General features: G+C 45.3%; 1 protein-coding gene across 1 annotated transcript in view; it reads left to right on the plus strand.

The window, feature by feature from the left end:
* LOC129671259 (complement C5) overlaps nucleotides 1-27,513 on the plus strand; it is an 83,278-nt gene that overhangs the window by 43,787 nt on the left and 11,978 nt on the right. Inside the window, exons 19-33 of the mRNA XM_055600012.1 lie at nucleotides 683-756; nucleotides 1,380-1,519; nucleotides 2,779-3,006; nucleotides 3,587-3,647; nucleotides 6,450-6,539; nucleotides 8,500-8,712; nucleotides 9,104-9,179; nucleotides 11,999-12,158; nucleotides 13,269-13,364; nucleotides 15,134-15,305; nucleotides 18,608-18,813; nucleotides 20,649-20,801; nucleotides 23,888-23,950; nucleotides 25,033-25,114; nucleotides 26,016-26,073. Coding sequence (XP_055455987.1) covers nucleotides 683-756; nucleotides 1,380-1,519; nucleotides 2,779-3,006; nucleotides 3,587-3,647; nucleotides 6,450-6,539; nucleotides 8,500-8,712; nucleotides 9,104-9,179; nucleotides 11,999-12,158; nucleotides 13,269-13,364; nucleotides 15,134-15,305; nucleotides 18,608-18,813; nucleotides 20,649-20,801; nucleotides 23,888-23,950; nucleotides 25,033-25,114; nucleotides 26,016-26,073 — 1,872 coding nt within the window. The remainder of the gene's footprint in view (nucleotides 1-682; nucleotides 757-1,379; nucleotides 1,520-2,778; nucleotides 3,007-3,586; nucleotides 3,648-6,449; nucleotides 6,540-8,499; nucleotides 8,713-9,103; nucleotides 9,180-11,998; nucleotides 12,159-13,268; nucleotides 13,365-15,133; nucleotides 15,306-18,607; nucleotides 18,814-20,648; nucleotides 20,802-23,887; nucleotides 23,951-25,032; nucleotides 25,115-26,015; nucleotides 26,074-27,513) is intronic.

Here is a 27,513-nt window from a genome sequence, read left to right on the forward strand (position 1 = left end):
AGTCACAGCCAGCAGGTTTTAGTTACACCGATTTGCTACAGGCAGTGTTACAATTCATTACTTTACTCCTGTATTTTAGCACATAGTGACAGGGAAGGTAGCTTTCTTTGTATTATACGCTCTGATAGGGCAGTATTTCAAAGGTGTCCTTCTCATCTCCAATATTCATCCTCAGGTGCAATGTCTGTAAACCTGAGATGGGTGGGGCAGATGCTGAATATATTTTTCTGGATGAGCTTTTTCTTAATAGCTAAAGTAATGTCATCAACTCTACTGTTTCACTCTAGTTGAATATTAATTTTGTTTCTCTTCCTGCTTCTGTGATAAAATACCCGACAGGAGTAGCTTAAGGGAGGTTGGGTTAATTGTAGCTCACAGTTCTCAGATTCAGTCCAATTGTGGGGAAGTCGTGGTGGCAGGAGCTTGTATAACAAATGCTCCTGTTCCGCTCGCTTCTCTCTGCAATTCAGGACCGAAGCCTAGGCAATGGCATTGTCCACATTTAAGGCGGATCTTCACTCCTTGATTGACCAATCAAGAAAATGGTTCACAGGCATACCCAGAGACTAACTTAATCAGGAAGCCCTCCATGGGTACAGCCAGAGCTCTGTCTTGTGAGTAGTCTAGATCTTGTCAAGTTGGTGATATTAACCATCAAAAATACCAACGTTTGAACTTCCAGAAATCAGCTGCAGGTTGCGCTGCCTGACTCACTGACAACCTGGGAAATTCAAGGCGTTGGCATTTCAGACAGTGGTAAGAAACCCTGAGTCACATGCTCATTTCAGCAGTGATCTCATTCACCGAGATGTAGTTCTCTGTTACTGTGAGTTTAGCTCACCGATGATATGAGGCAAATTTTTAAATTTTTTTTCTCTTTTCAAAAGAGTTCAAAGTACCTGCACCTTTGAATCTATGATTTTCTTCTGCTCTTCTACTAGCTGCCGACTGTAATGCTGTGATCAAATACATACTTTCTTTCACTTTTGACAGTGACTGGGAGCTTGAGGGAGTTTTTCTAATCTATGTCTTCCCTTCTGGGCTGATGTCCCTGGGAAGTGGCCCTAATGCAGATACTTTATAAATTGCTGGATTACATTCATTTGTTTAATTTTTTGTTGTTGTTTTTACAAAGTCCTAGTCTCCACAATCAAAATGTTATAGTCATTAAATGGAGTCAACAAAAAAAAAAAAAATACCTAAAAATAGTTGGTACTCTAGCTAGTAAGCATTCTCACGTTTCAAAGAGAATTAAATGTTTGGCAAACAAATGAAATATATTTTTAAAGAAAGCAAATGTGACCAGTCTTATTAGTACCAATAAAATATGATAAGAATTCCCTAACATGACCCTACCCTGCTTTTCCCTTGGGATGAAGGTATATGTGTTGCTGATACACTCAAGGCAAAAGTGTTTAAAGATGTCTTCCTGGAGATGAACATACCATACTCTGTTGTACGAGGGGAACACATCCAATTAAAAGGAACAGTTTACAATTATAGGACCTCTGGGACAATGGTGAGTAGCGCTTTATGGCATATTATAATAAAGAGAGAAATGTCATTGGAATACTCCCCCACACACACACATACACACAGGCTTCCACCCCTATAGCTAATAGGAAACAGGCTGACTGGTTTCATCACAATCAGAAGATGTGAAGACAGGAACCCAACACAGTTCACAAATCCATATTTTTAAATATATAATTTTATTCTTACGTCTGAGTATTTCAGCGGTTCCCTCCCCAAGTTGTTTTTTTTTTTAATGTGTTCTCTAACATTTTAAAAGAAACTGTGTATTCCATTGGCACACTTTCAAATTAGCATTTAAAATTTTTCATCTTAAGCTTTTTAAGGATGCCGATCTGTAACTTTTTCAATACTTTTAAATACCTGAAAATGGCATCAGTTGAAATAAGACCGTTACATCACTTAAATGTGTGCAGTGGAATCTAACTAGCAAAGAAACCTTTTTTGGAGAAGACAGACGTTGTAGGTGAAACTGAAGCTGCCAGAGAAGATCCTGTGAACAGGAGAAAGGCACTGTGGCGAAGGCGGCTGCAGAAGAAACGAGGGGTCGGCCATGATCCTCGCTCCTGCTGACTGCAAAGGGCGAGGAAGCTACGTTTGCTATGGCTCTGGTGACTGCAGACTCACAGTTGAGAAAAGGGACACAGAAGGCTTCCGTGGCAACCCCTTCCCTCACCCCACCTCCCCCAAAGCAGCCTACACAGAAAGCCACTGAAGAAAACTCTTTAAAATTGTGATGTGGACGCTGGAGTGCAGCCCTCCACAACTTTGGCTCCTGGAGGGGGTGCAGCTGGGAAGGACTTAGTTTTCTTTAAGGGCTGACCCCTGGGAATTTGATCATGCTCTTTCCTTTTTTTGGGGGGGGGATGGGGAAAACAAAACAATCACATCATAGTAGCACGAACAAAGAATGACAGTAGCTGTGACACAATCGGCTGGGCAGCACCCTAAGGAAGGTGTCACCATTCTGAGCTAGCGCTGAGTTTTTAGACACCCCGTGACATCACTATGACCCACAGTAGCTTGTGTTCCTGTAGGAAATCTGAAATGAGCCTTCCACCATGCCTTAGAACCAGAGAGCTTATGCTGACGCTGCTAACAAACTGGGGGAAAGCTTGTCTCCAGACCAGCATAGGTCAGGGTAAACATACTTAGATTTTTTTTTTTTTTTTTTTTTTTTTTGCTTTTAAATATAGCTGAAGCGATGGCGTGTGCTGATGCAGCTCTTCGCCCCTTGCATTTCAGTTCTGTGTTAAAATGTCCGCCGTGGAGGGGATCTGCATGTCAGGAAGCTCAGCGGCTGGCCACCAGACCTCCAAGTCCTCCAGGTGTGAGTGGCAGCGAATAGAGGGCTCCTCCAGTCACCTGGTGACGTTCAGCCTCCTTCCTCTGGAGATCGGACTCCACCCCATCAACTTTTCGCTAGAGACTTCACTTGGGAGAGAAGTCTTAGTAAAAACATTACGGGTAGTGGTAAGAAAACTGTGGCTCTTTTAAAAATGTCTTTGTTCTGGGGGGGGGGGTGCTGTCACCAGTTTGGGTCAATAGTTATGTTTGGGGGCAGAAGCAAGAGAAAGAAATGGTGATGGCAACTGCTGAGGACTCTGAAGGAAGCTCTCCCACGTATTTTGGTGTTACTCTTACAGCTTTGACATTAATCTGAAATTATGCATAAAAATATTGAACAGGGGAATGACACCTGCTCACTGCAGAAAATAAGAGCACCAAAAAAGGCACAAAGGAAAAGAAAAGTCCCCAATAAGCCCCAAGCCCAGAGTTTCCCAGGTTTTGCTATTTAGTCACCTTCTGGGTGACCCCTGCCACTCCATTCCGAAAGAGAATCTTTAAATTCATGCGCAAGATGTCAGGCTAACTACTGAGTGCGCATGGAAGTACTTATATCAAGTCTGTCATTTCAGAAAAGGAGTATTTTTATTTATTCTTGTTTTTTTTTTTAATTGGCAAAGTGGTCAGGAGGAAACTTGAGCCAAGGGATTCATGTCTTATAGATGTAATTCTGCCCTTCACGGAATGTTTTCTTCTTTCTCTTTAGCCAGAAGGAGTCAAAAGGGAAAGCTACGCTGGCGTTACTCTGGACCCCAAGGGAATTTATGGTAGGAAAAAAGATTTCGATTTTTATGTGTCATCTTTCAGTCACAGAATTTAAATGTAACTTGAATGTAACAAAAGACCTCTTCTCAGAGGGTTCAGTCTATAGGACCAGCAATGTCCCTGTCTTACAGCAAACATAACCCTATTAACTACACTCCCGGAGCATTACAATGCCAGCACATTGCAACATGACTCATCCCCTGCACTGGAGACAGTCTACTCATCACGACAGTAACACAGTGTTTCATTAGAAACACCTCTGTCGAAAGAACACCTGGAAACAAGCCACTCATAATTAAAAAGCAGCATTAGAAACACCATTCTGAGGAGTCTCTCAGAAAGTCCCCTTGGCTGCTTCCATCTCTTCTTCTTCACCTGAGATAATGTGACTCTTCTCAAGACAAGAGCTTCCTGGGCTGAGTACAGGCGTGTTTCTGAAAGTTAGAATGGGCTCTGCTGGCAACTGTTTCCAGTTACTACAGCCCTTGATAAATTGTTACAGCACTGTACTCAGGTTCTTGGTCCACAATTTTGTTACCCTCAAAAACAAAAACAAAAACAAACAAAAAAAACCCCTTTGAAAGCATGGTCACCCCTCTGTAAATGCAACATAGAAAGGCTGGCCCTTGCTCAGTGACGCATAAGTACTATGCTCCATAAACTCCATGCTCTGTCATCCTTTGAACTCCCTAAACGCCTTCACTCATTTACACGGTATCTTCAGGGCTTATCGAGGGTTAAATAATGAAGACATTTCTTGAGGAATGTTCTTATAGCTTTGCCAGAGCCAAGTATTTCATCCATGAGATCTCAGAATTTATATATAGCATCTTCCTCTTGCCAGGAACGACGCAACGCGCTAGAGCTGAATCCTCACTGTAGTGACTTTGATGAGTCGTGCCATTAGCCTTGGGTCTCGGCCCTACCTGTACTATCCCTGTACAGAATTAAAACGATAAAAACAAACCTGCATACAAGACTCCTGGGAGAATGCAACGTAGCCCTGCACTTAGCTGGCTTGGTGGAAGCTTGGCTGGCAGTACAGTGATAAATAATACGTTTGGGGGGGGTGGGAGCCTATTTTAATAACATTTGCATTTATTCTGAAGTTTTCATACATGTACACATTGTATCTTGATCATAGCTAATCTCTACTACTCGCCTCAGCATCTCTCAGCACATCTCCCTTCCAATTCAGGCCCTCTTAAAAAGTTATTTTTATTTATTAGTAACTGTTAATATTTTTAATTCATTTATTTAATTATTTTTTAGTTTAGCCCACTGGGTCCAATCAGTGTGGCCAATATATTCCTAGGTATGAAGTCACCCATCACGGTATGGGCAACTTACCAGTGTCTACCTTCCTAAAGAAGACTGACTCTTCCTCTGACAGTAGCCCTCAATTGCTAGTAGCTCCCTCGGGGAAGGGTAGGGTCTGCTGTGTGACAATACTTCCCCTGGGGTGATTCAGCACACATCCACTTATCCACCACAGGGAACCCACAATAGACCAAAGTATAAATACCACCAAAGTTCAACTTGGTGAACCAGTGAGTTATACAGGGATTCCTTATAGGAATATGAGTAAGCTGTTACATACAGAAGCAGACATGACTCACATATCAAAGTCCACCCTAGCATGGGTGACAGTTCACAAAAGCTGGGAACCAAGAGCACAGCCTATAGGCAGTTCAACAGGTTGGAAAGTGTAATTTCCAGGTGTCTCAGTTGATCTAAACTCTTTCAGGCAGGTCAGTTAGTTTCTCCTCCTCCTCCTCCTCCTCCTCCTCCTCCTCCTCCTCCCTTTTCCTCCTCTTTCTCCTTCCTCTTCTTTCTTCTTCTTTCCAGCTTGTCTTGTCTCAGAGTCTGCAGTTTTTATTGCTTACTCTGGCAGGGAGGGGCCTAGTGAATCTGTTCAGTTTCAGGAACTTCCTGGAACTATTTTGAGTTGTTTACCTACCTGCTTAGGGAGCTTTCTACAGGGTGGGATATTTCAATCTCAGAGGAAACTGTTACTACACAACAGGCCTCAGGGACCCCTTCCTCATCCAGGCTGGACATCTTAACTAGTTTGATTCTGAGCAAATAAACACAGCTGCTGCGAGTTTATGAGGGCAAGAGTCATGTCACAGCTAGAAGACAGCATTTCACAGTACTCTTCCCCATCTTCTGGCTCTTACATTCTTTATGCCCCATCTTCCAAGATGTTCCCTGAGCCGAGGGGTTGGGGTTCATACAGATGGCCCATCTCTAGTACTCACAGCCAGTTACTGTTAGCACTTGGAACAGTCATTAATCCCTGTGTTAACCGCTAATATGATACTATTTATGACATAAAACCTATAATCAGATATTCTCTTACACTGACATTCGGAAACTGTGGAGCTGTGTGCTTAGAGAAAATTGCTTAAGTCCGTCTGGGAGGGGAAGTAGGAAGAACATTTGACCATGCTTCCCAATGGAGCTGATGTTCAGACAACCCAGAAATTACATGCCAATTTTATTTGGGGCATGCTCCCTCTTCCTAGTGGGTAATGTTGCTCTAACTCATTTATCTCAGGCCTTATAAAGACTAGGAATCTTACGTCAAATTTAGTGTTTTGTTTAAGGCAATTTTACAAGCCTAGGGGTTAATTGGAATCTTTGACTATTTTCTCTTTTAAAAAACTTTAATGTTGTTATTATAAATGAGTTTTATTTTGAAAAAAAAATATTTGCTAGTAGATATATAATTTAAAAATAATTATTTCCCTTAAGAGCTGTGGGCCAATATGTCTTTGTATTATTATTATTTTTTTTTACAGGAACTGTAAGCAGACGAAAGGAATTTCCATACAGGATACCATTAGATTTGGTCCCCAAAACCAAAGTCAAAAGGATTTTGAGTGTAAAAGGTAAATTAATAAATCCAACTTATGGGGCCAGAGATGAAGCTCAGTTGGCAGAGTAGCTGCCTCGCATTCTTGAAGCGCTGGGTATGGTCGTGCACGCCTGTAATCCCAACCCTGGGAGATGATGCAGGAAGATCAGAAATTGAGTGTCATCGCAGTGGAGGCCAGTCTAGGCAATCCTGTCTCCAGAGCAAATAGATAAACAAATCTAATTTTTCTGAATTTTTTTTTTTTTTTTTTTTTTTTTTTTACTCTGTGCTTCCAACCAAAATCAAATGTATTCGTGATCACTGCAGTTTTAAGACCTGGGGTCTCACAGCTCAGGAATTCAAGATCGTGCCCTTCCCAGAAAGCCCCATAGACCACAACTCGTTCCAAAAGCAAGAGGTTTATTAACCATTGAACAATGGGGTCACCCCTGCCCGTCAGCAAAGAGTGGCCCCGGGAGACAAAGACCTTAGGTTTTTAAAAGAAAAATTGCGGGAAATTTGAAGTTGCAGTTTTGGCAATTTAGGATTGGATGAGGAAGCTATAAAATAAGATAATTGGTTAGTCTTAGGTGTTCAAGCTTGGCCAGTCCTGCCAAGTGTGGATGCAGCTGCAATTGAAGGTGGGGGTGGTTAGCTCATCCTTGAAGATTAGGGCTGTGGACTTTTGGCTGGAGGTCAGAAGCTACTCAGAAGAAGTCTGGGTTGGTTGCTAAGAAACACTATTCCGAAGACAAGGGTCTGGTCGTTCTTTTTGCTGAGTGAAGGTCATTGCTTGCTTGCTTTTTTAATATCTGTCCTCACAGATAGGGTCACATTTCTCCGTTCTCTGGAAAGGTACTAAGAGGCTTTAGCTTACCTGAACCTAAAACTCAAAACTATAGGCTTTAGAAGACATACAGTTCACAAAGTTAGTCTAACCCTTTCACAGTCTTCACTTTTCTTCATCCACACACATAAATTGGCTTTTGATAGACCCCATTCTTCCATTTTTCCTAACCTCCACACATTTGATGACTTTCCCAGCTCTCTTCCCCTAATTTAACTGGAAATTATTCTCCTCTGAGGGGTGGGTACCTGTTGTTAGCCCAGTGACTTCTCTAGAAAGGGGTGCATGTACTTCAATACTTCATTCCCCATGGTCCCAGCGGCCGGCACTGCCCCACCTTATGACCTGCAAATGGCCCTGAGGCGCCAGCTCTGTTTCCAAGCTTCCGTGCTGGGGTGGCAGGCTGTGCAGCTATACTGAAACACCAAGAGTCTGGGTCATTTTAAAGGGCAGGCTCATAGTCTGGAGGTTTGCAAGACCAGGTTCAAGGTAACGGAGCACCTGGTAAGGGTTGCTCTCTGTTTGTCCAGCTGCTGGGCCACCCTCACATAGCGAAGGGCACAAGGGCAAAATGTCAAAGGGTGGATGGCTCCCTCACACCCTCCAGAAAAGCCCCACCTTCTCACACCATCACCTCTGCGGATTAGGTCTCAGCAGACGGAAGGACAGATGCATTCAAACCAGAGTAGGGTTGTCTCCCCCAGGGAGTTTGCAAGAAGGGCATCTTTGATGGTTTCCCTGGGACTTCAGCACAGTCACCAACTTGACAGAATGTCCTGGCCACATGTCATCTCAGGTCAGATGTTGGAACCACAGAGCATCAGAACTAGAAAGGGCCTTTGTTCCTGCGCAATCCCGATGTCAGACTGATAAGAAACTACGTTCAGAGGCCAGCGGCCTCTCTGTGCAGGCCCTTTAGCCTTGCTTCACGTGAGGATTAGTCAGTGTGGTTTACTACGTCTGCACCTAATTATGCAGCCATCTGTCCACCATATTACTTTATCCGCCACCAAAAATTCACGATCCTAATCAAACTCAGCCTTCTCCCCCAACTGCTGTGATATAGGTAAAACTGCTTATATTCAAAAGGGAAGCTGGTAGGGAGTAGTTGTTTCCACTTGGGTCTCTCTGTTTTTGTTTGTTTCAGGACTTCTCATAGGGGAAATCCTGTCCACGGTTCTGAGTAAGGAAGGCATCAACCTTCTGACCCATCTCCCCCGGGGAAGTGCGGAGGCAGAACTCATGAGCATTGTCCCCGTGTTCTATGTTTTCCACTACCTGGAAGCAGGAAACCATTGGGATATTTTTTATCCTGATTCATTAGCTAGAAAACAGAACCTGCAGAAAAAAATAAAAGAAGGTAAAAAAAAAATTATTTTTTATACGTTATTTTGAGCAAATGTCTCATTTAATATAATATTTGAATTGTTATGAATTATACATGTGTGATTGATTATAAAAGAATTTCAGCAAAAAAAAAAAATCATGAAGATACTCTCTTTCTGAGGCATTTTGGCTTAACTTACCAAAATGCCTGGATGAGAAACAAGACACCTGCTCTCCAGACTCTGAGGGGCTCCCCGTTCCTCTCTGAAAGGGAGTGGAGTGTTCCACTTGCCTCCCGACTCCAGCAATTCACACACTTCCTGCGAGAAGCCGGGTGCTGGCCAGAGAGCTCGCCCCTGGGGCCGATCCAGCCAAGCCCATGCAGTGAAGCGCTGTGGTTTTTTTTTTGTTCTGGTCCCTCTTAGGGGTGGTGAGCGTCATGTCCTACAGAAACACTGACTCTTCTTACAGCATGTGGAAGGGAGGAAGCGCCAGTACCTGGTGAGTAATGGATTTTGTCTTGTATTTTCATACAGTAGTTGATCCACTCATTAAGAATAACGGCCAGGGGGTGGTGGAGGTGGCTCAGGGGGTGAAGGCGCTTGCTGCCAAGCCGAGCAGCCTGAATTCCATCATGCGGTCTAAGGAGAGAGCTGGCTTCCACAGATTGCCCTCTGTCAAGCATTCACACGTTGGTTGGCTAGCCGGCCAGTTAGTTAAACTATTTCCTCCATAGCAAAGCCCTCCTGCCATTTGCTCAGACTGACACCCCAGTCCTTCCACGCGCCTCTTTCTCTTACAAACCACGTCCCACTCTAGTTAAGGGTTGTGGCCCTGGCACTGCCTTTCCGAGGCTTGCACACAGCACCCCGGTTTGAACAGGTTTCTCCAATTTCACTGGTCTCACTTCAGACCTCTGTCCCCTACATTTACCTTGGGCTGGAGTGGCGGCGAGGCTCGGAGCCGCTCAGATTTGGAATGAGAAGCAGTGTGTCCTTATCCACTTTGTTCAATGCTCCCCGGGAGCCCATGGTCTCCTCGTCCATCCTCTAACACATCATGCATACATGCGACCGTCGCCAGGCATCTGCACGGTCTGCAATGCTCCTGCCAGAGCAAGCCTGGACGCCTGATTTCCCTCGGTTGTCTCCTTCTATGTAAAACCACACCCTACTCCACCCCACCCCACCCACCCTGCTCTTCATCCTTCCCCTCTGAGCTTCTGAATCCTGCCCTATTGTTCCTAACGCTCCTGCTTGTCTGCATCCCTCCTGGGATGTGTGCGGTGTGTGAGGGCAGCTCCGTGAGTTCCTGGGACCTCGTACCTTCAATAAATGTTTATCCAATGAGGGATAACTTCTGTTATCCTGATTATTTAAGGAGAGACAGCCTAAGAGAATCAAATATTTATACAGCAGCCTGTTTTCAAAACATGCTCTCGTGCTTGGGCTTGATATAAAGAGTAAGTATAATAAAATACTTCGTTTTATTTATTTTATTTATTTATTTATTTATTTTTGGAGGGTTTTTTTTTCCTCCCTTCAGAAGATGCTTAATTTTTAACAAAAAGAAAGAAAGAAAGGAGGAAGGAAAGAAGGAAGGAAGGAAAAGGAAGGAAGGAAGGAAGGAAGGAAGGAAGGAAGGAAGGAAGGAAGGAAGGAAGAAACAGCCGGGCATGGTGCTGCGTCCTCACAATCCCAGGAGCTGGGAGAAAGAGGGAGGAGGGGCCTAAGTTCAAAGCTGGGCTGCATCTCAAGGCCATGGAAAGACGAAACAAGACTTCCCAGCATGCCAAGTACTTCACAGGTCCCACCACCGAACACGTCAGGAGTTTCCAGTCTGCAGTAATTTAGTATTTTTTGATAGAGTCTTTTCATGTGGTAAATAGTAAACTTTTCTGAAGTTTACTATTTAGACCAGGGCCTAGACTGCACTTTCTGCCTCTGCCTCCACAGAGCTGGGATTGTGGGCATGTGCCACCATGCCCAGCAAGGTACAGGAATGTGAATTTTACATGATTCCCAGAGTTTCATCCTTGGCCTCTTATTTCTTGTCATCTCTCTTGCACAGTCTTATCTTTGTCCACAACCTCCGTCACTTTAATGTAGATGGGTCCCTGACTGGTCTCCTCGCTGAACCCTCTGTCCTCCACTAAGTCAGAATCGTCAGTCAGGTTTTGATACTCTACCCTTTAGTTCTGTGTCTAGCCTCTGCCTGCAGGGCATCCAGGGCTACACAGTGAAACTCTGCCTCAGAGTAAAACACAAAACCACTCTCTCTCTCTCTCTCTCTCTCTATATATATATATATATATATATATATATATATATATATATCCCCAAGGACAGGAAAGTGTACAGATTTTACTGATGTTTTAGTAGGATGGAATTGAAACAAGAAGCTTCTAGACCTCCCTTGAGCTCGCGTGTTGTTTAGCTTGCGTGTTTAGCCTGCGTGCTAGCCAACAATGCAGTCATCATAGATGAGCAGTTTGCATTTGCTGGCTGGAGTTTGGAAGCAGTAGCTGCCTGTTGAGAGATGGAAGGGGACCGAGAGAGGAGGGAGGGTTTTTATTTTGTTTTTTTTTTAAATTAGCTATTCTTTGGTACTTTGGGATTTTTGAAAAGTTTTTGCTAGTGAATTTTTTTCCCTAAAATTTACTTTAAAAATACAAGTTAAAATTTTAAAATGAGGAGAAAGGAGAGTTAAAAAGCCGAAGGACAGCAGAGGGGCTGCCAGAGTGGGCTCCTGGGCAGCTAGAGAGGCCATGAATTCTGTCCTCACGGTTAGTCTGGGGTGGACATTGGTGGATTGGCGCCACTTTCTCTCTAAGCCAGTGAGACGAGCAAAGCATCCTTGTCAGGTGGAGATTCCGAGTCACGGCAGGGCTTTACAGGAAGGGACATGGCTATTCCAGGGAGGTTGGGAAGGAAGATGGACCTTGGGGAGGCTCAGATTCTGGGGATTTTCCTCTTCTAGACCTGGAGTTCACAGGTCGGTACTTTGATTCAAAACTGTTTGCTTCACCTCTGTGACCTTCAACTTTCACGAGGCTTTTCTTTTGTCACCAGAAATCGATTTTTAGCTTGAGCGCTAGCGAACAGTGTCACGGTCACAGGTGTGCTGTTTGTATTTGTTGACTGAGTATTTTGAAGACTTTTCAAATGTCCTCCCTTGTCACCTGTAGAACGATGACTTACTCTAGAATTTTTATGTCTTTGATTTTAATGTCCTTTTAAAGAAAAAGGTATACAAACAAAGTAGAAAGCCAGGAAAAGACTCTGGTGTCCTGAAATATGGGCGTGGTTTTTGTCTTGAAGGTTAACAGCTTTTGCTTTGAGAATCCTTGGACAACTGGCTAAGTATGTGAAGCAGGACCAAAACTCAATTTGTAATTCTCTGTACTGGCTGATTGAGAACTGTCAGCTGGAAAATGGGTCTTTCAAGGAAAACTCCCAGTACCTACCAATAAAATTACAGGTAAGGAAATCAAATATGTGTATTAACATTAGTTTTATTTACAGACTCTCATTTTATTCCCATCCTATTGTGGGGGGGGGCTAAAGAAAGAGAGGGGAAATTGTACAATTGTCCTAGTTTCCTTACGTTGGGTGATAAAATGCCCTGACAAAAGCAAATTCCAAGAAAGAACTTATTTCAGCTCACAGCTGCAGGCCACAGCCCACTGGACCTGGGAAATCATGGCAGCAGAAACCAGGCTAGCCAGACCATGATGGGGTGAATGCGGGCACCCTGGTCTTTAGCGCTGTAGCCACTCCTCTGTAGTCCAGGACCTGAGCCTGGGGAGTGACGCCACCCACGGGGGCTTGTGCTCTCACCAACAGTTACCCACAAGGCTGCCCGCAGGCCATCCTGATCTAGACTATCCTTTCCAGGTGATTCTAGACGGCGTCTGGATGGCAATTAGCATAGGAATCAGGCATGAAGGATTTTCCAGTGTGTTGTGCTTGTTAGTGAGAGGGAGACCCCTTCATTGCCAGTAGGGGGTCGAGTCTACACTGGAGGAACTGAAACGACTGTTGCCCGTGTGTCCTGGGAAATATAGGAGGGACAGAATGAGGACCATAGGCCAACAGCATGTCTCAGTCTTTCTTCAAAGTTAACTTCCTTCTCCTTTTACCAAAACTGTTAGTGTTTCTGGTATAAAACCTGCTTTAGAATGTGTATGTCCCAAATATGGCTATTAAGAGCGGTGCTCAGTAAAAGCAGGCATGCAGGGAGTTCCTAATTCCCTTTGCCCTGGGTAAATACCCTGGAGTAGAGCTGGCATATAGTAGTTTAGTTTTTAATTTTGGAGGAGTCTCTACTGTGTTTCATAGTGTCTATGCTAATTCCCCAGCAACGGTGCGCAGCGGTTCTCTTTTCTTCACACCCTCGGCAACATCTGCCTCTTCTCTTTCTGTCCTATCATTGGCAACAGCATAAGGTGATGTCTCCCTGTGGTTTTAGTCTGAAATTCTCTGATGACTAGGAATGTCGAACACTTTTTCATATACCTATTATTATGTGTGGAAATTTTGATTCCAGAGTGGAATCATTTCACTTCCTTTAAAACTCCGTTTGTCTTAGGGTGCCTTGCCTGTCGAAGCCCAAGAGAGCACCTTGTATCTTACGGCTTTTACTGTGATTGGAATTAGAAAGGCTATGGGTATATGCCCCCTGATGGTAAGTACCAGTGTTCTTTCCCTGGTCTGCCTTAGCCTACCACAAACGTGGGGGTGGGTAGGGCTCACGAGAGCAAGCCACATGTTTCTTTTACTGCTTCTCACATGACGGGAAATAACCTTAAGTCCATAAGCAAAGGTTTTCATAAACCTGATAGATTCTAGCATGTAGTCTAGATTCCGCAAGAGTTGATAGACCCGACGCCCTACGTAGGATGACTGCCATTGCTCACTGTTACCAATTACTAATTGTAGAGTAGGGATGGTAACTGGGCCTGTGATGGGAGAATGACTCACTGTGTCTGGCTCTCCTCCCTTATCTGTGTGTGTGTGTGTGTGTGTGTGTGTGTGTGTGTGTGCGCACACACACACACACGCCCGCTTCCTTGTCCACCCTAGAGATCAGAAGAGGACCTCAGGTACTCTGGAATGGGAACTCCAGGCAGCTGTGAACTCTGGTTCCCGCTCTTACCTCTGAGTTTACCCCTGCTAAACACTGCTGTTGCCTTCAGGAGTGCAGAGATTCCCTATGCTCCAATCAGTTTTGCTTTTTATGTTGAACTATTTTGTTTGCTTGGAAGCTGAGGCAGTGAAGAGAAGATCCACCTCTCTTTACGTTAACATAGAAGCTTCCAATGGTGGAAGATGGGAGATGGCTCACTCACCAAAGTGCTTGCCACTGAGGCATGAGGATCTGAGTTCAGATCCCCGCCACGGATGTAAAAAGTGAGGTACAACGGCCACCGAAGCTGTAATCCCAGTCCTGGGAAGACAGAGACATGAGGATCCCTGAGACATGCCGGGCAGCAGCAGCAGAGCCTGTCAGGAAGCTCTGGGTCTGGTGGGAATCATGTTGTAAAAACCAAGGCTGGAAAAGAAGCTTGCAGAGCTTAGCATAGATAACAGCCCCTGGTGGGAAGGGTTAGAAGCCTGCTCCCGAGGTTAGGCACTCCTGCCTGCAAAGCTGATGTCAACCAGATATGTCCTATAGATCAGGCTACACAACTGAGCCGGAATTTCAGTTCCCAAAGGGGATTTGCTGAAGGAGAGCCACACACAGAAAGGCATTCTGTTTGGGTAATTCCAATAGCATTGGTGTTCACATGTAAAGGAAATAATCAGCAAGAACCCAGTCCCAGAGGTCTAGATGCTGGTTGACACTCATGCCCACAGGACACACGCACGTGCGCAAACACACACACACACACACACACACACACACACACACTAATGTGGAGGAGCCAGGCAGGATGCTAGCAGGCTTTCCCTGGTCTTCCATCTACAGCAGCTCGCTGGCGATCTCAGCACATGGCAGGAACTCTTCCTTGAGAGTGTCTGTTTTGCTGTTTCGGTTCTGTTTGTTTTGGTATAATCCTTTTGAACACGTGACTTTGTCTCAACTGTGCTGACACGGGATGAAAATCCTGTCTACACCGGTGCTTCTGCCCAGGGGTTGGACCAGGGATAGAATCAGAAACTCCTGGGACAAACTTCTCAAGGAAAATGGGAAGTCGGTGTGGCAAAGCATAGCCCAGTTTGGACAACTGCACGTGGTTTCTTCTGAGCTAGGCATTATCCCTTCTCTTTAAAGGATTTGTTTCATTGATTGTATTCACAGGCCTCCAGGGTCTTCATATTCCCCACCTCCCACCACCTCCCCACCCTCCATCCCTGGCCCACAATGAGCCAGCAACCCGAGAGCTCCTCCCCATCAGTTTACAGGCTGATGTTGGGAAAAGAAAGTTAATTGCCTTCTGCTCTTGCCTCCAGAAAATTGAAGCAGCGCTAACTAAAGCGGACTCCTTCCTGCTGGAAAAGGCACTGCCATCCAAGAGCACCTTCACGCTGGCCATCGTGGCCTACGCGCTTTCCCTGGGGGACAGAACCCACCCGAAGTTTCGTTCAATCGTCTCGGCCCTGAAGAGGGAAGCTGTGGTTAAAGGTAGGACGTACTCCACACAGTTGCTCAGCAGGCGCTGGCTGAGAGTCTGCACTGGTGGGATGTGGGTGGGATGAAAGCAGAGGGAGATACCATCCTAACCCCCAAGAAACTGTCACACCACAAGGTGGTGAATCCTGTTACTCAATCATTTATTCGCTCAGAGGACACTTACTCAATCACTCGGCACATCCTGTGGATTCTTCCTGTGTGCTGGGCACTGTTCTACACTCAGGGGACAGCAGAGTAAATCTGAGCTGGCTGGGTGTGGTAGTGGGCTCTTGTAATCCCAGCACCGGAGAGGCGTAGGCAGTGAGATCCAGAGTTCCTGACAAGACAAAACAAAACAAAACAAAAATAAAACATCCAGGGCCAGCAGTGTGGCCGAGCAAGTAAAGGGGCTTGCTGCTGCCCAGCCTGACGGCCTGAGTTCAATCACCAGGGCCGAGGGGAGGGGAGAATCAGCTCCCGCAAGTGGTTCTCTGACTCCCACAAGCATGTGGTACATAAGATACACATGAAATAAATAAAGTTTTGTTTTGTTTAAAACCCAGGCTCTTATAATATTTAAATTCTAGTTGATAGAGAGGCAAGCAGGAGAAATGAGTACAATTTTATAAAATATGTGTGACAACAGACGTAAAGAAAAATCAAACAGGGAAAAGAGAAACGGCAAGGAGCCTGGCTGTGTGATCATGCACCTTGGTGCGAGCCTCAAGAACATGATGCAGTTGGGCGCCACTCAATGCATTCAGAGAAATGTTTCCCATTGCATGAGCACCCCAAAGTATATTCATACAAACCTGAGTGCCATAGCCATGGAGACCATGGAGTGAATGATGTCACATACGGTCTGCCATTGGCTGAAATATCATTGTGCAGCATATAACTGTATGTGAGTGTAAATCTGAGAGGAAGCAAGCCCCCAAGGCTGTATAGAAGGCTGTTTCTGATAGAGAAACAGCATATGCAAATGCCCTGGGGCCTGAGCATTCCTGGTGCTCCAGTGGCAGCATGGAGGCCAGTGTGGTGCAGAGCTTACTGTGGTGCGGTGAGATGCAGGGCAGGAAGAGAGAGCCGGGAAGGAGAGGTGACAGAGTGATGGAGGGCGGGCTGGGACAGTGGGGCCATTACAGGGTCTCCAGGATTACGTTTGCAGTTATGCAATGATGGAAGCGTCTGTCTCGGTGCATCTTCTGTTCTTACAATGGAGTGCCTGAGATGGGCAAAGGAGAGAGATTCCTTTTATCCAGTGGCTCTGGGGGGGTCCAACCGTCCAGCTCCAGCATCATGATGGCTTCTGGTGAAGCCCTCATGGTGGGAAGGCAAGTGGACACTTTAAGTTCATGATTACAATGAGTATATGAAGAAAAACATGTTCCCCAGTACCCTCATATGATCAAATGTTTTATGTATTATGGGTAAAAAACAAATACGAAAAACAAATTATTCCTAAGAACCAATATACATTTGTAACTAAGCAACTTGTTATAGATTAACAAAGTATAAGCAAGCAAGGTAATTTTTTCAGCCATTTTTTCTTTACTGGCAGGCTGCAATTTGCAGTTACAAAGAAAGAATCAATTATATTGAAAAATAATCTTATAAAAATCTTAGAAGACTCACAAATCTAAATTTTTATGTAGAAAACAATTATCCATTTCTACTTAAAATCCACAAGGTGCACATCTACTCATGGACAATTTTTATTAAATCATACAGGGAAGCTGAGGGCAAAAATGCATATAAGAAATTAATCACCTTAAACCACAAGCTCAGCTTCAGTGAGAGAATTACCTCAGCCAACTGGGATATTGTTCTTGCTCCCTAACCTCAAAAAGTCCCTAGCTCAACTATCAAGGGTGCGCCTTTCTGAACTTTAAACTGTTCCTCAAGATTTTCTACATCAGAGCCACTGACAAAAACAGCTTAGTCTAACTTTTTAGAAACTATTTAAATCAAATCAGGAAGTCTAATAAAATCATTAATTCATGTAAACAATATTATTTTATGAAAGTTCACCTTCACATTGATCTGCAGAAAAACTGCCCAAATGGGTGGGCTGTCCCCCAGGGAGCAATCACACCAGGCTGTAGGCAGGGAGGGTCTCCCCATGTCCAGTCACACCACGCCAGAGCCATGAGGGCTACAGCAATGACAAATATGAGATGGCGCAGAGAAGCAAGAAGCAATCTGGAGACAAAGGCTCTGGGGCCGTGCCTCTCCAAGGTACACCCACCACAGACGAGCAGGCAGTGATCTGTCTCCAGGAAGCTCACCTTCCCACTGGAGCGATTCCTGCATGGCGCCCACCATTTCACTTTCATCATTATTTCAAAATGTCTAAGTTTTAACACCTCGAAACCACTTCTTTGGTGCCTCAGAAATAGCACCGAAATAACTGTAAGACGTGTTATAAAATCAGACACTTTAAAAGCTAAAAGGGAACCGAATGGTTCAAAGAATATTTAAAACCTAAGTAAACCTTTTCTTTTAACTACGGTAAATCTGGTATGAATGGGATTTTAAAAATATCTTGTTGAGAGTATGTAAATCATACAATAGTTAATTGTAAAAAAGATACCTCAAAATTAGATTAACCTTCAAAAAATCTTACCTTACAATTTTTTTAAAAAAATTATTTATCCCAAGAAAGATTTTCAGTGATTGCTTCATGTCAGTAGAGCAACAGCAGATAGGTGAGGATATGTGTTTTGAAAAAATACTGCATATATGAAAATATAGGTGCTTTCAAGGGGGAAGAGAGAAGACCTACCTGCCAATTCAGGTGTTATCCCAGACACTCCAGGTGATGATAGTTTTCCTTCAAAGACAAAGATATTATGTCAACTTTATTCTTCCAATGTGAATAATGATAATCCTTCATCTATGAATAGTGCTTGCTGGTTTATGAATACTTTTCTCTGTGTGTCTCTTGTGAGTTTCATCTACAGAGCCTTGAATATTATCTACTTAGGTATTAGACTGGGTCCCACAGAGCTAATGACCTTTCTAGGTTGGCCCTAGAAAGGAGAGGCTAGACTAGAACCTGGGTCCGGCAAGTCGCAGCTAACCAGGCTGCTGCTCCATGGTCAGACTGAAAATGCTCTCTGGCGTGCATGGGCATCCTTCTACAGCAGAGACAAGGGGCACCATATTATGGTCTCTCCTTTCATGCTGGCCACCTTGATGAAGTTCTTACGAAGAAGAGAACTTGTAGAGGTGAGAAGGCGGCCACGAGGTGCTAGGATCACATCAGGTACCTGTTTTTACTTCTACTGAGGAATGCCATGTGTTGACCTCAGGTGATCCACCCATTTACCGTTTCTGGAGAGACTCTCCACATCAGACAGACAGATCAGGTCCCAACAGTGGCACGGCAGGTATGGTAGAAACCACAGCTTATGCGTTGCTCACCAGCCTGAACCTGAAGGAGATGAATTATGTGAACCCCATCATCAAGTGGCTCTCGGAAGAGCAGAGGTATGGAGGCGGCTTCTATTCCACCCAGGTAATGTCATCCTTTAGCGTTATCTGTGCTCTTGTTTCCCACACTGAACCTCCTACACTCATCCTGGCCTCCATGACCCTTTCTAATATACGAGCTACCAGAGGTACGAAGCATGTCTAGAACCACAGGGCCCGGAGGTTGTCTGTATTGGTAACTTCATTATTCAGGAGAGGAAATGAGCCTGAGGAGGTTTATTTAGCAGCCAAATCACATTGATCTGAGCCCAGTGGTGCTTCTTTCATTGTCTTTAAGGACCACAGAAGGCTGGTAGGTTATGAGCATTACATCACACCCTCATTAATGAATAGTGGTTGTCATGGAAGCAAAGGTACCGATGATTCCTACATGCGTGTTTCACAAGCAGCACACTCAGGCCCCATGCTCACTGTGCCTCTTGATCAACTTGTGCTTGTACACAGGTTTGCGCGAGCGCCCTCGGCGATGCTTCCACGGTTAGGAAACTATCCGGCAGTTCATACTCAGAACATGCCCTGTCTTGCAGTGGTGCATGACTGCATCTGTGCTTAAAGTTGAGCTGGAATGCTAACATCTTTGCTCTGTAAATGTTTAGATGATGATGACAAGGGTGTGTGTGGGGGGGTGTGTGTGTGTAAGAAGTACAGGGGTTTCTCCAGACTGGTTTGGTGATTGTTCCATGGGCTTTAAAGTGGAGACGGCCAGGCTGAGCAGGAAAATGTGCTCTACTGATCAGCATTGCTGCTGTAGACACAGAGGTGGCGGGACATTTAATGTCTAGTCACAGCTGCTCGTGGGAGAAGACGAGGAAGATCTGGAACAGTACAGTTTGTTCATTTATTCCTTCCTCGAGTACTTTCTGAAGAGCAACCATGTGTTCCTACTGACTGCGGCGGACACTGTCTCGGTCATGGTCTTGCGGCTGTAGCAGGGTAACAGCTGAGTAACTATAATTAACAGAAATGTATTAGCTTGTGTTTCTCAAGGATAGAAAGACCAAGATTCAGGGGCCGTAACTGGCAAAAACATCTTTGCTGTCATCCCATGAAGGAGAAAGAGACTACAGAAGAAAGGAGCGGGGGGGGGGGGGGGGGAGCAGAGAGGAGGAACAAATTCATTCTTTTATAAGGACAATGACATTAATCTCCTGGTGAGACGGGTGCCACTGGCACACCCCCCCTTAGGTCCCGCCTCCCAACACTGGACATTAAGTTACCACCACGTGAACTGGTAAGAACACAGCCAACTCTAGCTGACACCAAGGAAGCCATGGATACATGCGCTCCACGAGTCTACATTACAGTGGAGAAGGCAGCAATCAAGCAACTATAAATAAAAGTGTCATAAAGTGCAGTGAATGGCATAAAGGGCGGGAAATGAGCATTGAAACTATTAGGAAGAGCTAGTTGTGGGCCTCAGTGTGGGGGTGTTTAAGACTAAAGGCTGAGAAAGAGGTAGTCCTGCAGAATCAAAGGCGTTTTTCAGAGTGAACGGCGTGAGGATTCGTGTGCAGAATATGTAGAGATCCGTAGATCTGAGGCTGTGCTCCCTTCCTGTTCCTGATGGAAACAGTGGCCTTCCTGTGGAGGGCAGCGACCTTCCATACGCCTCCACCGTAGGCCCTCAACCTGCGTCATTCAGTGAGCTGGAGTTTCACCTCCAGACATTGCTGCCTACCATCTCAAAGAAGGGGATTTATAGAGCGGGGCGTACACAGCGCTTGGGAGAGTTAAGTAAGAGCATTTCAAGTTCAATCTACGTATTGGAATCCTAGTCTCAAAAAGAAAGTAGGTTTGTTTGTAAACTGGGCATGTGTAAATAAACTAAATGTGTTTTTGTGCCTTTCGGATTGTTGCTAGGATACAATTAATGCCATCGAGGGCCTGACAGAATATTCCCTCCTGGTTAAACAACTTCATTTGAACATGGATATTGACGTCTCCTACAAACACAAAGGTGATTTCTACCGGTACAAGGTGACAGACAAGAACTTCCTTGGGAGGCCAGTGGAGGTAAATGACGGGATTTTCATGCTTTGCAATCCAACGGACCATTCAAGCCATCTCTTCCATCCTTACTGTATGTGTGCTTTCACTCCCTATCTAAACATGCATTTAACGGCGGTCAGAGTGCCTGCTGGCGCCTGATCAGGGTGCCTTCTGCATCTTCATCACTGGTGGTTCACGAGTGAAACCCAAAGAACTCATGTCCTGGAAAGGGCCAGTCATTAAAACAAGTAAGAATCCTGAAACACATACATGGAAGTGCAGAGTGGGGCCTTCGGACTCAGGCTGACCGACGTCGTATGTAGGAGAGGGATTTAATATGTCCACGTGTGTAGGCTAGAAGACTCAGAAAGGGGTAGTCAGGTAACGAACATTCATCATACGTAACAGTGCACGCAAAAGTACCATTGCAGAGACACAAAAGACAAGCTTGGGCACCTGCCGCTCATCCCTTTTGCCCTCAGTCCAGCACTCGAACTGTGGCCAGCTTGGACTTGATCTCTGCATCTCTATAGACACCTGGCTTCATGTCTCTTTCCAAGGCTAGATTTTTTTTTTAATTTTATTTTATGTTATGTGCATTGGTGTGAGGGTGTCAGATCCCCTGGGACTGGGGATACAGACAATTGTAGCTGCCATGTGGGTGCTGGATATTGAACCCAGGTCCTCTGGAAGAGCAGCCAGTGCTCTTAACCACTGAGTCATCTCTCCAGTCCTCCAAGCTAGATTTTTTTTAAGGGAAGACTCTAATGGGTTATAACATTTTCCCAAATAAAAAGATACACTAGGCAAAGTATATTTTATATCATTATTGCTGACAGTCTACACAGCCAAATGCACATTTTTCTAATTGTCATGTGTAAGTTTAGTACTTTTAATATATTAGCAAATGGGAATAGTCCTTACTGTCTACCTGCACTACAGATCCATGCTTATGAAAGTAAACAGATGTGAGAAATAAAGCTTAAGCAAAAAATTGTAAACCAGTGACTCATAGCAAAATAATGATAATATAATAATATAACAATAATAGCATATTAATAGAAATAATAATAATATGGACATGGCCACAGACAAAGATCTATGCCAACAATTTATGATCTAGACATTTCAAATACAGATCTGATTTCCATTCTTTGAAAAAATAAGATCTGGCAACAGAGCTGTAGGCATTGGGTGTTGCCTTTTCTTTTCTTTTAAATAATTTATTTATGTTTATTTCATGTGCATTGGTATTTTGACTGAATGTATGTTCAGGTGTCAGATCCCCGAAACTGGAGTTACAGGCACTTATGAGCTGCCACATGGGTGCTGGGAATTGAACCCGGGTCCTCTGGAAGAGCAGCCTGTGCTTTGGACTGCTGAGCCATCTCTCTAGCCCTGGGCATGACTTTTTCAATCTGTACCAGGCACATGACATATGCATACCTATTTGTGCCCACATTTTCTCACCCTCTGGGACTCTGAAGGTGGAGTGCCGTGGCCTCTAGCCTGGGAATTTGCCTCTTTTCCAGGGGAACATTCAGAAATCACCAGAAACACATATTCTGAGTCTAAGCTCTAGGGAGGAGCTGTAGATCTGAGCAGCATAGTAGGGCTATATCCTCTCTTCATTTCCTGTGCTGTGATAAAATACCCGGCAGAAACAACATCGGGGAGAGAAGGTTTGTTTTAACTCACAGTTCTGGGATACAGTCTGTCACCAGGGAAATCAAGGAGGCTGAGCTGTAAGCTGTGTCTCTGGCCCAGTAAGTGCAGTGACGCCTATGTTCCGCTCACTGGTTCCAGTCTTACCCAGTCCCAGGGATGGCGCCTCCCACAGTGGACAGGCCTTCTTGTACAAATTTGCATAAGTAAGGCTCTCCTCCGCAGACTGGGCCAACCCGGTCCCTCACTGAGATGCTTCTACTGGGTGATGCCAATTATGTCATGCTGACAGTTGGAGTGAGCCATCACAGCCTGCTTCCGGTTGGCAGAATGACTTCATCTTTAGGGGTAATGCTGTGAGGAGCCTTTTGCCATCTTAACATAGCACGGCCTCAGTGCAGAGGCTGCTTCCGTGTGAAGCCCGGGCCGCTGTCACCTAACTCGGAGTTCCCTACCACGGCTGCGATGCGTAAGGTTGTTGCGTAGCGAGCACGGGCACTCCATTCACGGCTAAATCTGGTCTTTAACATGTTTGTTACTAAGCATGGTGGCTGACAAACCTGAACTCGCGTCGGGCCACCTTCGCACCAGTGTGCCAGGCAAAGATGCTGCATGTGTGGAGGGCACCAGGGCTGAGGCTTTGGCCCTGATCAAATCATCTCTTCCACAATGTCCCCAAACTGTGGCTGATAGAATGCCTCTAGAGAGGAGGGTTGCCTAGCTGGATCCACGTCTTCGTTTTCCTCCTGAGGAGTGGGAAGGACTGCAAAGACAGATTTTTAGCAGGATCAAGTGAGGTGGCCAGAGGCTTGGGGTAGAGTTCTAGGGGGTTGGGGTTCGGTGCCTGGGTGGTGTTTAAGTAAACACAAGCCAGCCAGAAGCAGGGCCGATGAACCATCATCCAGAAGTGGAAGAGAGGTGCAAAGCGGGAGGTCGCAGAGGACCAGAGATGTATTGTGGCCAGTCCAGAGCCTTGCATCTCGGTGCTTACGAGAGCAATCCCCATTGACACACGAGACGCCGAGTCCTGAACTAGACTCCAAAAGGAATTTGTTCACCTGGAAAAGGGAAACAAATGTCTAGTTTTACAATGGATATATATCTATATATATATGTACGTGTGTATGTATTAATTACACATTATTCATACATGTATACTTAATGAATATTTAGTTTTACATAATATATATATATGACCTCTGATGTTGGCCTCAAGTAGCAAGCTTGCTAAGGAGAAGGGCATCCTGTTTACATACCGAAGGCAGCGGTGAGGCTCCAGAGCCTTTTAGAGCCTGCTGTGTGCGGCTCTTCAGTGTGGACCATTTAATTTCTCATGAACCAAGAGAGGAGGCTGTCAGGCCTCCCCACCCCCACCTCTTTCCTTTGCTCTCGCTGTCCTCTGTGGAATGAAGAATGAAAGCGTGGTTTCTCTGTCCGTCCCTCAGGTACCTCTCAATGATGACCTTGTCGTCACCACAGGATACAGCAACGGCCTGGCTACCGTAAATGTGAGTATCTGGCTGCTGCCAAGGAACGTTGTGTATCTAGGGGACATGACCAAAATAAAGATCTTGTCTGAGGCAACGTCGCAGAGATACGGCTCGGATTACCACGGCTAAAATAGGATTCGTTTAGCTGATTCTTTCTCACCGCCTTGACTGTTCTCACAGTTCACCTTATATGATAACTGGTGGCAATTTTTTCTGTATTGCATGTAGCCGCGCCCTGCATCGTGATATTTCTGCCACCAAGTGGCTGCATCTATTAAAGTCCCCTAAGACCGCAGCATCTAATGCCGTAACTTAGTTGGTGTAAATATACCCTATGATGTTTGCCCAGTGGGAAAGTTGCTTAATGAGTTGTTTCTTGAAATCCCCGCTGCTACAGAGTATGTAGATCTGTATGTCCTATGGTGTGTGTGTCTCCATGAGGTGCATGACACGTGTGTTGTGTGGTGTGTAATGTGGTCATCTCGTTTACCCAGCGTCGTGGGGGGGTTGCTGCTCCGTGAACTCTGCTCGCTTCCCTGTGTGTGTCCACAGTTTGGGATTGCACCGCCTGAGAAGTAACATCCTATCGGCGCTCTTGATCATGCTTGCACCTTCAGCACATTTGCTGCCTCAAGGACTGTTTCTAAGACGGCAGGGAGGGAAGAGGGTTGTCTGTTTCCCTCAGTTCTGGTTGCTGGCAGCGGAAATCTATTTCTGGCGACACCCTGCTCACCCAGGCACATTTACGGTGACTCGTTTGAACCGAGTGTGTGGAGCTGGGAGAAGTCGGCTCTTCTTAGGCCAGGACTAGGGTGAGCCGTGAGGCTGCAGGCTAGGGCGCCCAGGGAGCTGGTCTGCAGAGTGAGGCGCTCGGATCTGACTCTCTGGGATCTGGACGAAGATGGTGTTTGGCCAGACGGCGCCATTTGAGTGTTTTCTGGTTCTTCCTGTTTGTTTGGACTGTGGAATTACTGACTCACCCACATGCACCATTTCTGCTGGGCACCAAACCCACTTTCTCCCGACTCGGCCACAAGGCTGTCAGAGCGCTTTTCGTTTTCCCATTTTACATGGAATCTTGTTTCCGTATCCCAACACAGGTAAAAACCGTGGTTCACAAAACTAGTGTCTCCGAGGAATTTTGCAACTTTTACTTGAAAATTGATACCCAAGACATCGAAGGTAAGATAGCCTGATGTGTGCAGGACTTACATTACATTACTTACAAACACATTAAAAATGTCATGTAGAGAGTGTTCCTAATTAGAAAACGTGTGTGTGGAAAAAAAAAAAAAAAGCCCCAGAATGTCTTAATCTGCTTAAGTAGGTTGGCATCCAAGTGAACATTATAATTTTACATACTATTTTAATAACAATTACAAACTAATTTGAATAACCCTTACAAACTGCTGTCAAGTAATACAGCAGCTGAGCTGAATGTATTCAGTGTTACTGTTTTGTAATTGGTGCTTTTCAAGAATGTAACAGGTTGTAATTCCTTTGTATTTCTGTTACTTTTTTGTGTAAGGTTTCTATTTCCAGGCACCCCCTTCTCCCCCCATGTTTCTTTATAACTTTATTCATTTTTTCCTCCCTTGTCTTTGCTTTCTCTATTACTTATAGTCTTTTTAAAAATGTGCCCCCCTCACCTTGCTTTCTTCAAATATTACAACCTTCTTGTGCCTCCGCTAATTGGTTGGCACTTCCATGTCCTAAATCAAGTCCACTTGCGCACTCCGCCCTCCTTCTCTGACCTTTGCTCCAGGGTCACCGTGTGCACTGATATCTTTCTGACCGGGAGCAGATGCAGCCCTCTACTCCTCCTCGTCCCAGATCTCCCAAACACATTGCGTATTGCACATGCTTACCTCCTCAAGGGGCGAGGTAGTGGAGAGCAGCCACGGCGGCGACATCCCGCTCTTGACGATAGCTTTGAAACCTCCACAAAGGCCAGCTTCCCGATCGCAGCTCATTTTCAGTGTGTTTAGAGGGTTTCTCACTAACAATTCTGTCCCAGCATGCTCCAAAACAACTAAAAACAGGTTACTTCCTACTCGGTAATTTGTGTGTCTCTGCCCGCCAGCATCCCGCTACCCCAGCTACGGCGACTCCGGAAACAAGCGCATAGTGGCCTGTGCCAGGTGAGTGCATTTCCGAGACACAGAGCAGAGGCTGCGATGTCCTGCTTTTGCCGAGGTCCTGTCGATGCCTTTGAACACATCCAAGGACACTCGGTTGTTCTTTTTGTTTTGTTTTTGTTAGTTTGGGCGTTTTTGCTTTGTTTTGTTTTGATGGCTTTTCGAGGCAAGGTTTCTCTGTGTAGCCCTAGCTGTCCTGGAACCCAGAGGTCCTCCCGTCTGTGCCTCCTGCATGCTGGGGTTAAAGGCACACATGACCACCCCCAGGCCAGTTGTTCATTTTGTAAAATGTAGGCTGCAGCGGGAATTCTTAAATTGCGCTTGTTCTGGAAGGCAGCTCTAGGTTTGCACATAGATTGTCATCTCTCCTGGGTTTTGTCTTCTTCCGATTCAAACAGTATAATGACCTTCGTTGATCTTTGGAAATGGTACAGATGTGATATAATTATTAGGAAAAGAAAGTACAGAAGATTTCTCAGACATGGATCATGTCCTCAGGAGGAAATATCACAATCACCAGCAAAACCCTCCCATCCTTACAGCCTGCTCTCAGCTCAGGCTACACAGTCGAGTCAGAAACCTCAGAAACAGCCAAGCTCAAGCCCCACCTCATGCAGCCAGCACTGAGAACTACTGATGTCAAACCATCTGCTGCCTAAACCCTAAGCTGGCCACTCTCTTATAAGCTTCCTGTTGCTGCTAGGCATCATCCTGCCTCACTCTGGTTTTGACCCCTGTCATCATCACCTCCTTCTCTGACTCACCTTCATCTTGCCTTTATATAAAGTGCCTAGTGAGTCCAGTGAATGCCTCCAAGTAACCCGTAACACACACACACACACACACACACACACACACACACACACTTCTGGCTTTCGTGAGCACAAAGCGAACTGTTGGTGGCAAAGCTGGAACACAAAACTCCATCTTTCCAACTCCTGTCATGGTCACCTGCCTCGTCCTGTCTCCATTCATCTTCCTATTATTAATAACTGGTTAGTTATACATACCTGCAATCATACGTGATACCAAAGTGGCCAGTGTGGACCTAGAAACTGGTACAAAATGTGTACTAGGTTCCAGCTGGAAGGACTTTGATGATGATACAGGAATCCCCTTGTTTTAGAAATAAAGGAGCTGACACCCCAAGAGGTGCAGTGACACCCCCCACAGTCTCCGTTAGCGGCAGAGGCAAGGCCTTGGCTCTCTGACCTCTGCCGCCCACCCATCTCACTATCCAAACCGCCTCTCTGTATACACTAGGACCATTAGCCCCAAGAAATACTTGCCTTTTGCCGCCTCCTTCCCAGCTGTTTCTCCGTCATGTCCGTGACCCTGCCTCTCTCTCTCTCACTTCTCTGGATTTTGTCATTCCCTGGCCAAAAGCCTTTCCTCCCTCCTTAATTCCTTCCTTCCTTCCTTCCTTCCTTCCTTCCTTCCTTC

The sequence above is a fragment of the Psammomys obesus genome, unplaced genomic scaffold (assembly GCF_907164565.1).
Source record: "Psammomys obesus unplaced genomic scaffold, mPsaObe1.curated_primary_1811, whole genome shotgun sequence".
NCBI classification, from domain to species: Eukaryota; Metazoa; Chordata; class Mammalia; order Rodentia; family Muridae; genus Psammomys; species Psammomys obesus.